Here is a 13,434-nt window from a genome sequence, read left to right as displayed (position 1 = left end):
GAGGGGCCGGCGCAAGTTCCAAAAATACGGTCCCGTTGAACTTGCCTCGCAACCTGAGTCCGTTTCCGGAGACCGAGACACAGGGGACACGACTTGAAATTGTGCTCCGGCCCGAGGCACTGGAGGCACCAAGCGTGGGTGTCGGTCTGCGAGATGGGCCGGCCGCACCGACCACACTTTTTAAATCCACTTGGGACCTTCGAGGACATCGACGGAAAAATCGCGTCGGCAAAATTAAAGTCGTCGATGGTGGCGGAAATCACACCTCGAAAAGGAAAAACGACCGTGCGGCCACCAGGCCGCAACGCAACGTCCCCGCTGGAAGCGAGGGAAAATGGGAGCGCGTGCTCCTTTTTTTTTTTTTTTTAAGAAAGAAAAAGTGGAGCGCGCGGCAATTCAATAAAAAAGAAGAAATAAAAGAAATTCGCGTAAACGCGACGGTTTTTCCGGGGCTGAAACAGAGAGAGCGGCACAGGCACGACTCTCTCCAGGCGCGGAAAAAAAGGAACTGGCAGGAGCGGTCGCGCACGGGCGGGAAGACGGCCGCGCATGCGCGGTGGGCGTGCCCTGCGTGCCGACCGTCCCGCGAAGCTTTTTTCCGGTTGGTGGGGGCTGCCGCGGACGTCACCCAGTCGTGAGAACAAGCAGCCTGCTTGTCCTCGGAGAAGAAGCTGTACACTTATGCCCAACACCTGATGCCTGAGCTATGGGATGGACAGGCAAGTCTCTGCAATCATGGCATTTACATCTAAGCAGATATGCTGAGACATGTGAAAAATTACAAGAGGACCTTGCGAGACTGGGAGACTGGGCGGCTAAATGGCAGATGATGTTTAATGTGAGCAAGTGCAAGGTGATGCATGTGGGAAAAAAGAACCCGAATTATAGCTACGTCATGCAAGGTTCCACGTTAGGAGTTATGGACCAAGAAAGGGATCTGGGTGTCGTCGTCGATAACACACTGAAACCTTCTGCTCAGTGTGCTGCTGCGGCTAAGAAAGCGAATAGAATGTTGGGTATTATTAGGAAAGGTATGGAAAACAGGTGTGAGGATGTTATAATGCCATTGTATCGCTCCATGGTGCGACCGCACCTTGAGTATTGTGTTCAATTCTGGTCGCCGCATCTCAAGAAAGATATAGTAGAATTGGAAAAGGTGCAGCGAAGGGCGAATAAAATGACAGTGGGGATGGGACGACTTCCCTATGAAGAAAGACTAAGGAGGCTAGGGCTATACAGCTTGGAGAAGAGACGGCTGAGGGGAGACATGATAGAGGTATATAAAATAATGAGTGGAGTGGAACAGGTGGATGTGAAGCGTCTGTTCACGCTTTCCAAAAATACTAGGACTAGGGGGCATGCAATGAAACTACAGTATAGTAAATTTAAAACAAATCGGAGAAAATTTTTCTTCACCCAACGTGTAATTAAACTCTGGAATTCGTTGCCGGAGAAAGTGGTGAAGGCGGTTAGCTTAGCAGAGTTTAAAAAGGGGTTGGACGGATTCCTAAAGGACAAGTCCATAAACCGCTACTAAACGGACTTGGAAAAATCCAAAATTCCAGGAATAACATGTATAGAATGTTTGTACGTTTGGGAAGCTTGCCAGGTGCCCTTGGCCTGGATTGGCCGCTGTCGTGGACAGGATGCTGGGCTCGATGGACCCTTGGTCTTTTCCCAGTATGGCATTACTTATGTACTTATGTACTTATGTTCTGTGGAGCAGATACGAGCTGAAACCATCATGTGATGATATCATCTATGTGTGGCTGGCTTATCCTGTTGTCCACAAAAAAAAACCTCTGCTACAGGCAAGTAACCCTACTTTTTGAATATTGTTGCCATGACAAATCTACAGCACACATACCACAAGAAGAGCTGAAGACTGACACCAAGCCCTAAGTTAATAAAGGCTACTACCAAGGGCATAAAATGAAGAAATCTCCTCCCCCTTTTTTCCTTTTTGTTTTTTTTTTAATAAGCACACTGTTCGCCTTGCATTCCTAAACAAAAAAAAAAAATTCAAACTGGAAGTACCCTCAAAATTTTGCTGCTTGCATTTTCTGGAACAATTTAAACAGTACTTATCTTTAACCATTCTGCTGCTAGAATTGAAAGTCGTTTCAATTATTTGGAGACTGTACATTTTGAGTAGTTTTTAAAAGCCAATAGAGTACTGTGCTGACACAGACGTAACAGGAAGCACAAGGTTCACCTGGAGCTCCTTCTTGCTTGGTAATATTAGCCAAAATAATCTTACTACAAAATAATTTTCTACATATTCTGATGTAACTACGTAAAGTTAAAACATTAAGGGTAGAAAGGGAAAGAGTAGGGAAATTTTGAGGGTACATCTCCCATAAGGGGAACTACATATTTACCTAAAGTAAAATTTACCTTTTTATTAACGTATAGGGATGCTCCGTAATCCTATAGCTTTTAGCCACTGCTGTTTTAAAATTTTAAAAACAAAACAAATTAAATATATACATATGTATTTGGAAGGCAGTGCGAACAAAAAGACACACCCAGAAATAAATACCCTACCTTTTTGTCCTCCCGTTCTTTCAAGAAGCTGTTCTGTCCATTTGGAAGTTGCAGCCCAGAATCTGTGCCTGCAGATAGAAGTGGGGGCTGAACCTTGCTGAGAATCTTGGAGCAGAGGCGCAGGGAATCAGTGAGTTCTGTCAAGTGCAGGGCCTGAAGGTGACTTGTGAGCGCAGAAATCATTCGGAGCAGCAGCTGAGGCAGGTGCTCAGTCTGGATCTCAATATACGTTTCCTGTGGGAGAAATGACAAAATCAGGAAACATATTTCTTTATCCCTGAAAGGTAAAATGTCAAATCTTAAGCAAACTTCACATTTCCTGCATTGATCTGTTTCTTATTTTGTACTGTTTGCATAAAAAAGCTTACAAATCAAACACCTATTAGATACAGAATAAATTTAGTTCTTCTAAAATATAAATAGTTTTGATGGTACATAGTATCAACAGTTATAGTTAAAATTAGTAGCACTGTCTCATTATTTACATAACTATTTTTTTTACCCCACCACCCATATCCACACTCAGTTAAAGTATTTTCCACCATTATATACCAAAGCTGATTACCTCTCTTCCGTATTAGAGTCTGAGAAACAATGGTACACAAATCCCCAACCAGCCCATTAGTGAGAAAAACAAATGAACAAAGGCTGCAAGCCATACCTGGCAAATTACTCTCATACTTCTAGTAGGCTTGAAAAGAAGAAAGCAAAGAAGTAAGCAGAGAAGATACACAGCAGATCCCGCTCTGGCAACTGTCACTCAAGCACAAGAGTTACAAAAGACCATGTTATTACTGAGAGGATTAACATTTCATTTGACAATTTCTAATGGTGTTAGCATGCAAACACCGGACTATCAGAGTCAAAGTTATAGGCTGTTCTGCTTAGCTAAGACAGCAATATCTAAAACTAGACTCGAGTTATTCAACTGCAAGACTGGCAAGAGAAAAGGATAAAGGGGGAAAGGCCGAAAACAACAACGACAAAAATTACAAACCAAACTTGTACACAAGAACGCTCTTACTTGCTTTGCAGTTAACTGGTAAATATTGGTTGATTACACACTATCACGCTTATAGTCGCTAACCCAAGAGGCCAAGGGATAAAGGGGATTCTTACCAAAGACACGATATCCAACAAAAAGTCCACCAATAGGCAGAAATTGGTCAAAGGCAGCTCAGGTGGCTCTCTGTCCTGTCCAGGCGGAAGATAAAGTCTTGCGTGCAGTGTCCGCCTATGGAGTTAAAATAATAAAAAGGTTTTATGCTGATAAGAAACCTGTTTGAACCAAGAGCTTATTCATACATATGTCACCAATGCAGGGATTTTCATTACTATTAATATACTGGAAATACAAATAGAAACTACAAAATTAGAACAATGGCACTACAGTAGCCCAATTTACTCTCTCAATGATCATGATACACGTGAACCTTTTCCACCTAGCTCCACATTAGCCCATTCACAACGGATTACTAAGATGCAGAAAACCTGGCACATAAAACTACTCTTCACTGCTGGACTCAAGTGGAAGAGGGTTAGAACGGGGTTTACAGTGTTCCTAACCTCTTCAAACAATATGTGATCCAAAAGCAGATATACAGGCCACTACATCTCCGTTTTATGATCAAATATGGTTCATGAAAGCATCTACTTTCTAATCTCCATATTTCATTGTTTCATTTATTGAAATTTATCTAGCATAAGTTGACCAGAACCACCCTCCGTCTCTCTCAGGCTTTTCAGTGGACTCTAATCTTTCAACAATTTAATTCAAAATTCTACTTTTCCCTCTCAAGGATTTGCATTACTTTGTCCCTTCATGCATCTTTTCCCTCCAATCTCATGAAATTCCTTTTCAGAGCATAGCCCTACTTTCTCCTAGACTCTTAACACCTGAATTTATGTATTTTCCATTTCTGTTCTCTGTATTTATAACTCTCACCCCATTGCAGTATGTCAGAATTGCTTTCTTGACACTTAATTCTTCCTAAAGACATGTTTTTGGAGATCCAATTTGCTGTACCATTACTATAACCAACCCTTCATCATATCTCCTTTTAAGCAGAGACACCAAGCACCTATTGCAACTGAATAATTGTGTTGATCTTTTATCATGATGTCTACCTTGTACGACTCTAGGTCCAGTTTTAGTGCTATGTATAAAACCACTAGCACGTAAATAGTAAGAAAGCTATATCTGGGGAACATTTTGCTAATAAGGAATTGGAAGTTTAATTAGAAAATATTTTTCACCTTTTAAGCTATATTATAGCTTATTTGAGTTTATATACCGCCTTTCCTTTGTAAGTAATAAAGTAGTTTACATAACAAAATTATAATTCATAAAAGAATCCATTTAAGACAAAAGGAGAGAGACAGGAAAAAAAAGAAGGCTTATATAACAGGAAAGCCTACTCTGAAATAATGTGGCTAGGGTAACTGAATTATATTAGTTAAGTAACCTGGACCATGATAGGCCAAGCTCAAGCAAAATTTCAGTACATGAGATTAGTCCAATTACTGGTTTATTCCAAGATAACATTTTCAGATTGATCAATGCTGGACATTCCTGAAAGAGCCGTGTTGCATGGCTTCCTGTCCATCTAGGTATGTTTATGGGATGGTGAAAAACCTCTGGGCAGTTGTGAATGAAGGTTTATGATACCCATGATCCCTGCACAATTAAGCTGGAAGGACAAAAAAGAAATAATGGTTTAAGTTCAAATTAAGAGGTTCAAACCATAATTTTAGAAAGGGCACCCAGAGTTGTGGGAGAGGGAATTCATCTCAGAACATCTGAAATGGCAGAAAATGGGGCACCTTTCTCCTTTGGGCACCATATGCTCTGCTGGGTTTGCCTTAGTAGAATTTAGGTCACTGAGCAGAAGGGGACTGCAGGGTCAAAAAATAAATGACTAAAAAAACAAACAAACAAAAATATATATATATAAAAAAGGGCAAGAAGAATGAAGCTGATATATAAAACATTTGAACATGACACTGATGCAACGAGAGCCAATGAATGCAGCAGAGGAGAGAAGAAAGATGCATTTTGCAAGGAAAGGAAGACAAAGTGGGCAGCAGAACTGAGAAGTGAAGCAGCAGAAGCACAGACGTGAGAGATACCAGCAGAAGGAAACTGAAATAGTCTAAGACAAGAAAGTGCCACCTTTCAGGACTCTGAAGGCCAAATGCATCTGAAGCATGCTAATCTCTTATGAAGAACAGTTTGGGCTTACCTGCAGCATTCTTCAAACCAGCGAGCAGTGTAATCCCACATGTAGTAAGGCTCAAAGGAATTAAACAGAAGATTGGCAGTTTTAATTAGCTCTGCCGTTTTCTTATTCTCCCTCAATTTGCTAAAAATGAAAAAGTATAATATTAACAACTAGATTTTGTCATTTGATTGGTGTATATACTGCAGGATCTGAATTTCTCTGCAGTGCCCTGCTTCCTGTAGAATTTATAACTATAGCAACAGCTACATCTGTCTTCATCCCCATCCTGCACTACATAAGAACATAAGAATAGCCATACTGGATCATACCAGTGGTCCATCTAGCCCACAGTGGCCAAGCCAGGTCACAAGTACCTGGCAGAAACCCAAATCATGGCAACACTCCATACTACAACTCCCAGAGCAAGCAGTTGCTTTCCCATGTCTGTCTCAATAGCAGACTATACACTTTTCCTCCAGGAATTTGTTCATAGTCTGCTGGAGTACATCACTTCTGCAACCCAAACCAGCCAGAGAAGTGACCTGAACTAGAATCTCCCGTGTCACAGTAATATGACAGCTCCACAGGACTGGCACCTGCAACAACGACTTGGACTAGTGGCTAATAAATTTCAGAAGCAATTAGTTTAACCAATCAACATAAGTTTTTGGCTTTCATTCCCAGTCCTCAAGGGCCACCAATAGTCAGGTTTTCAACATATCCCTGATGGATATACATAGAATATCCCCGATGAGTATACGTGGAGGGGCATTTTAGAAAGAAACGTGTGAATTTGGACATTTTACAAAGACGTCTACATTCCGAAGCGGATAGAAGGTTATTTTTGAAAAAGATGGACGTCCATCTCATGTGTTCGAAAATACCATGGTCATCCTGCTTTTTATTTGGACGTTTTGCGATCTGGATGTCTTTGATTTTCGGCCATTTTTGAACACAAAGAGATCCAAGCCTAAAACGTCCAAAGTCAAGCCATTTGGACATGGGAGGAGCCAGCATTTGTAGTAGACTGGTCTCCCTGACATGCCAGGATAGCAATCGGGCACCCTAGGGCAGGGGCGTATCTGCGTGGGGCCTCAGGGGCCTGGGCCCCCGCAGATTTTGCCCTGGACCCCCCTACCGCCATCAACCCTCCCCCGCTGCCGTTCTTACTTTTGCTGGCGGGGGACCCCAACCCCCGCCAGCCGAGGTCTGCTTCCACCTGCCGCTGCAGTAAAAACTTCTTCTTCAGCCGGCGGGGGACCCCAAACCCCCGCCAGCCGCCCCGCGGTGTTTAAAATTCATCTTCGGCCTCCGTGGCCGTGCTGCTGTGATAGGCGCTGTTGAAATCCACTTCGGAGTCTGACGTCGCAGCACGTACAACGACGTCAGACTCCGAAGTGGATTTCAACAGCGCCTATCACAGCAGCACGGCCACGGAAGCCGAAGATGAATTTTAAACACCGCGGGGCGGCTGGCGGGGGTTTGGGGTCCCCGCCGGCTGAAGAAGAAGTTTTTACGGCAGCGGCAGGTGGAAGCAGACCTCGGCTGGCGGGGGTTGGGGTCCCCCGCCAGCAAAAGTAAGAACGGCAGCGGGGGAGGGTTGGCGGCGGGAGGGGGGTGGAGAGAGTCATTGGTGGCGGTGGGGGCTCGGCGGTGGCGGCGGCGGCGGCGGGGGGGCTAAAATGTGCCCCCCCCTCTGGCTCTGGCCCCCCCTACCGCCGGAGTCCAGATACGCCCCTGCCCTAGGGGGCACTGCAGTGAACTTCATAAACAGCTCCCAGGTACACTTTTGACCATTGTGCCATTACCTTGTGTGCTGAGCCCCCAAAACCCCCTACCCTCAACTGTATACCACTGCCATAGCCCTTTCGGGTGAAGGGGGCACCTATTTGTGGGTATAGTGGGTTTCTGGTGGGTTTTGTAGGGCTCGCTGTTTCCTCCACAAGCGTAACAGGTAGTGGGGGTATGGGCTTGGGTCCACCTGTCTGAAGTGCACTGCACCTACTACTAAACTACTCCAGGCACCTGCATGCTGCTGTAATGCACCTGAGTATGACATCTGAGGCTGGCAAGTAATGTTTTTTTAATCACAATTTTTGGGGTTGGGAGGGGGTTAGTGATCACTGGGGGAGTCAGGGGAGGTCATCCTTGATTCCCTCCAGTGGTCATCAGGTCATTTCGGGCACCTTTTTGTGCCTTATTCGTAATAAAAACAGGTCTAGCTCAAAATGTTGAAGTTTTAGTCCTGTACGTCTTTGCTTTTTTCCATTATGGCTCTAAGACGTCCAAGTCTTAGGAACGCCCAAGTCCCGCCTCAAACACGACAATTTATGAAAATTCTTTTGTCTCAGTACAAGATTTTTGTAACTAGAGTCACATCTCCTCTTACTTTGTTTGTGAAAGTTGCTTTCCCCTAGTTCTTCAGATGACCTGCAGATGTTTATTTATTTATTGAATTTATATCCCACATTATCCCACCTCTTTGCAGGCTCAATGTGGCTTATAATACATCATGAATAGTGGAAATACATGACAAGATAGATATTTAGTGTTACAGACAAATCTTGGGTTACATGATTATAAGACATGAAAGTACTCTAGCAAGCAGATATAATAAGTCTATTCTGGATATATGTGGAAAGGTTCACATTTGTTGGTCTTTGTGGTATGCCTTGTTAAAGAGATGGGTAGAAGAAAAGTGGCAGAAGGGAGGCAATATTCCCCTCAAGTCGAATGCGTGTGTAAGTTATAGAACACTAGCACTCAAGCACATGATTATTACAATTATGAGCATAGGTGCTAGATGGGAATTAAGCAGTATCCTATGACTAACGCACAACTCACTTATGGAGGAATTCTATATATGAACAAAAAAAAGGGAGGGGGGGGGGGACAAGAAGATTCAACAGTAAATCAAAATAAAATATTGTATGTCTAATTACCTCAGAACATTTTACTTCCACCTTTTTTGTTTTCCTGGAATCCTATATATGGTACCAAGCGTTAGGTTTTACAAATAGCCACAAAATTGGAAGTAAAGAAACTAAACCTGTGCTAACAACAGCCACAATACTCATATAAATCAGAGGCCAAAACATTTTTCAAAATACATACAAAGCAGGTTCCATTTACTACCACCCTCTGCCACCTGTCGGTCAACCAGTTTTCTATCCAGTTCACCACTTTCGGTCCTAAGTTCAGCCCTTTCAGCTTATTCACGAGCAACAGACTGCCTCGAGGACACATCACCACAATTTTCTTAAATGTCAAGCCAATGTTTCCTTGCATCCCATGTTTCAATTAACCTCAAGTTTCTCATCTTTAATCCTAATGTCTCTTCTGTTAGTCGTACTACATTTATACATCTGCGCGAAGTGTGCAGAGCCTCTGAGGAGGATCAGCACAGCAGTATCACAATTTATTATGGCAGTGACCACAATGTTATCAAGAAGAGGAAAACAAAATCAAAACCATACAGGGAAATTAAATGGATTTTGTTGATTCCTACTACAAACTGAATTATCTGAAAACCACTGCTAGCAAGCACTCAGTATGAGTAAGGATCCCAATTCAGATCTTCTTGGAGTAAGTTAAGCTCTATTATTACCGTTCAGTGAATCCAGACTGCCCCAATTTGACTGCCCCTATCGGACCGACCGTTCACTTGTCTATTAGATTGTAAGCTCTTTGAGCAGGGACTGACTCTCTTTGTTAAATTGTACAGCGCTGCGTAACCCTAGTAGCGCTCTAGAAATGTTAAGTAGTAGTAGTAGTAGTATTTGGTAAACTGGGCCAGCTTTTTATTATAGATATGTACACACATCAGCAGCATAACATACCTGTGAGCATTAATCTCTGTATGCTGAACTTTACCCCAAGTGCTATCATCATTTGAGAATAGCAGAGCTGCCAACCAGTAAGAATTGGAATGGAAGCTGTCATCTAGAAAGTCAGTAGCTAAATGTTCTGTACACCACACCACGTGAGCATTTTAACCTGAACTCCCAAGCATCACCTCACATCGGCACAGTACAGAACAAATGCTTATGTTTATGGAAAAATTATATCTTACCTGATTTTTTTTTCCCTTCAGTCCCAACAGATCAGTCCAGAACTTGTGGGTTATGTCCATTGACCAGTGGATGGAGATAGAGAAAGTACCATATTTTCATACATGTAATGCGCGCGTAATACACCTTTTTATAAACCAAACACATCCCTTGCACACTACATCAAGTTTCAACCCACCCAACAGAGCGTGCCATCTGGGCACACTATGCTGATGTATTTTTAGAATTAGTGCATTTGCATTTAAGGCTCTTGTTTTTTTTTTTTTGTTGCAGGTTTTGTGCAGTAATAATGCCTGCAAGAACCTAAAAAGAAAACCCCTTAAAAACACATGTGTTAGCTTGGCAATTAACAAGTCATAGAAACATAAACTGGTATAACATGTATTATATGTGTGGGTGTGTTATACCAATTAATTTTTACAGAGACTCAAAATCTGCAAACATTATACCCCGGATTCTATATAGTGTGCCGAAATCCAGGCATATACTGAAAAAATGTGCATAACATAATTGGCTTAACTAGTTATTAGCACTAACAGCACTTAATAAGCACTAAGCTGCATTAATTTGTAATAATTAAAATTTATGCACACAACTTGCTAAGCATATTCAGTAATGAATTGCTCCTAAATTCTAATGTACACAGATTAAAAGGGGTGTGGCTATGGGTGAGGAAATGGCCATTTTGTGGATGTTCCAAAATTTATGTGCGTAGTTATAGAATATAGACCAGTGCGGGTAAATCTACACACAGGGATTTACGCCATGTTTTTGTTGGTGTAAATGGAGGCGCATAGTTTTAGGCGCTGGGATAACAACTAAGCATATTCTATATACCACTACTACTACTACTATTTAGCATTTCTATAGCGCTACAAGGCATACGCAGCGCTGTACAAACATAGAAGAAAGACAGTCCCTGCTCAAAGAGCTTATACCGAGTCTAAATCTAGGCACCGCTTATAGAATACATTTAGGTGTAAATGTTTACCATGTGTATTTTTTAGGCACCTTATTTAGAATCTGGCCCTATATGTGTAAAAATACAGTAGTTCTTTGTGATCCACCCCTAAAGGGCACCGTGTATCCATAGAACCCTAGTATTTCGAATGACAAAATAAAAGAGGTCATATATAGAGTATAGAGGATGTTTTATATCCTGTATTACTCAAACCAAGAAGGCACTATTGATATCATGTGGCCTGCAAAGTGAAATCCACAGCAAGAGCCATTTTAGATGACTGACACAGTGTCAACCAACTGAAGAGGAATTATGACATTCTGAACTAAAACTTTGTAGATGGAATTATTGTAATGAAATAATACATTGCACTGTTTTGGTTGTTTTATCTATTGAACCAGAGCTCTGTTCCTGAAGGAGCTTAAGGTATAGTCACTGTACAAACTTCCTGAACTGAAGGTGGATTTGATTGAAGAAACAGCAGATAAATTCTAAGAGATAATAAACTGCATAGTAAGAAGGAAAGACCACCTATCCATAAAAATAGTAAGACTTGTCAAGAGTGGGCTTCTGGACTGAACTGTTGAGACTAAAGGGAAGAAAATTATCAGGTAAGACATAATGTTTCCATCTTTAGTGGCTCACAGATAAGTCCAGAACTTGTGCCAAGTAGCAAAGTAGCACCCAATTAGGGTGGGAGACCAGGTTAACTGAAAGTCTAAAGTGGCTATAACCAAAGGCGAAGGAAAGTAAAGCATAAAGGCCATGCCTGTGAACCAGACCATAGACACTGAGAGGCAAAGTGTCAGAGACACTGAGAGGTCAAGAGACCTAGAAGATTGAAATGTGCAGACACAGAAGACAATGAAAAGCCTAAGAATATCAAACACTGAAGGGTAGAGTCACAGCAATGACTTCATAACTGGAGTGAGCTTTAAAGGCAGCTTTAGAGGTTGGGAAGTATGACCAATGCTGGACAAACTTCTAAGGTCTGGGTCCCGTAAATGACAAATCAGGATCAAGGCTGGAGTGGACTTCAATGGCAACTACAGTAGTTGGGAAGTAGGACCAATATCAGGCAGATTTCTAAGTCTGTGTCCCAAAACTGGCATATACCAGTGTTAAAGCATGAAGTGGAACCTGTGCAGACTGACAGATTCAACTTTGGCCAACTTGCTGGGCAGACTGGATGGATGTGCAGGTCTTTATCTGCTGACAATTACTATGTTACAATGTAAATACGAGAGAGCAAAGAAGCCCAAAATGAGAGGGCACAACCCAGTGCCACTATAAGAGTGAAGGACAAGTGATAGCAAGTGACTGAAATGCAGCTGGTACTGCAAAATAAAGTATGGTAAAGCCTGCCAGACTGAAGCAGGGCAAACAATGTTAAGCTGAATATCAACTAAGCACTTTAGAATGAAGTACAGCAGAAACCCTGAGAATGAAGCATAGCTGGTATTGAAATGACTAACCCAGATGGTAATGCAAAACTAAAGAATAGCAAACACTAAGAGACTAAAAACAGCTAATAGTGTGAAAGTGAAAAACCTGAGCCCCTAAAAGCTGAAATCCAGCACATATTGTGAGGGACCTAGCAGACACTGATACATGAAGGAGAGAAGACGCTGTTAATTGCAACCTTATGAGTAGTGAGCTATGGAATCACAGATGACAGCAAAAGGCTGAAGTACAGCTGCTACAAAGAAGGTGAGAGTTCAAGGGCACAAGATGTCAACGCACTGGTGACATTGAGACTCTGAAGCACTTGTAATTCTGAGAAAATAAAGCACTGATGAGCAAAACAGAAAAAGCAGAGATGGTACACTAGACCCAATACATTAGGGAGCAGAGACAAGATGGCTGTAGTTTATTGAGGCATGCTAAAAGACATGTTCGATTTTTCCTTTTTTTCTTGTTACTTTATGACTCCCAAACATAGGGGTAAAGTTCTGGTTTACCCATCTGCAGATCCTATTCCAGCAGTTTCACATGTTAACATCTTGCGATATGCCCAGCCACTTACCGAAAGGACATTTGGATCAATCCTCTGCTGTGGTATCTAGTGATGGAGCTCTGGAGCTGCATGGAGGAGGAGGTCTCCCCAATTTAAGTGCTCACTTTTCTTCCGTGCCCTCCCCAAGGACCTCGGAAACAACAGAGTCAATGCGGCAAGCTAGTGCTGCAGATGTGGGAACAACTCCAGGAGGAAATCATCAACAAATGGCATTGGGAAGTGACCTGGCCATCCTGAAAGAGGTTGGTGTGAGAACCCAACTGCTTTCACCGAGAGGAAGTAGCCTATACTCTCTGTAGGAGCTACAGAAAGTGTGGGAAGTGCTCAAGGAACCTCCACTGTTATAGGTGTGATTTCAACCTTGCTTGGTACAGAGGTTTTGATGCAGACAATATGGAATTGTTAGTTAAGATGAACTCTTCTCTTTCTAAATGTTCAGATTTAACTGCGTTAGTGAACACAGTACATCAACTGTGACAAAAATAAGAGAGCAATACTTAAAAAACTTCATCAAAAATTCTTAGCTCCTGAAAAGATGATCAATGAAAATAATATGGCTGTAGCTGCATTAATCCAAGGAATGCTTTGTCAATATCGCGCAACTTTCTCTGTCTTCAT

At 42.2% G+C, this 13,434-nt stretch overlaps 1 protein-coding gene across 2 annotated transcripts in view; it reads right to left on the bottom strand.

The window, feature by feature from the left end:
- DOP1A (DOP1 leucine zipper like protein A) overlaps nt 1–13,434 on the bottom strand; it is a 227,795-nt gene that overhangs the window by 147,614 nt on the left and 66,747 nt on the right. Inside the window, exons 12-15 of one of the 2 annotated variants that reach the window (XM_030199075.1) lie at nt 5,790–5,909; nt 3,667–3,781; nt 3,209–3,238; nt 2,548–2,781 (exon numbers count right to left, since the gene is read on the bottom strand). In XM_030199075.1, the coding sequence (XP_030054935.1) occupies nt 2,548–2,781; nt 3,209–3,238; nt 3,667–3,781; nt 5,790–5,909 (499 nt within the window). The remainder of the gene's footprint in view (nt 1–2,547; nt 2,782–3,208; nt 3,239–3,666; nt 3,782–5,789; nt 5,910–13,434) is intronic. The other variant, XM_030199077.1, reaches the window with a different exon arrangement.

The sequence above is a fragment of the Microcaecilia unicolor genome, chromosome 3 (assembly GCF_901765095.1).
Source record: "Microcaecilia unicolor chromosome 3, aMicUni1.1, whole genome shotgun sequence".
In the NCBI taxonomy this organism is placed as follows: domain Eukaryota; kingdom Metazoa; phylum Chordata; class Amphibia; order Gymnophiona; family Siphonopidae; genus Microcaecilia; species Microcaecilia unicolor.
The sequence above is the reverse complement of the archived record's forward strand: the minus strand, read 5'-3'. Positions and strand labels throughout refer to the sequence as shown.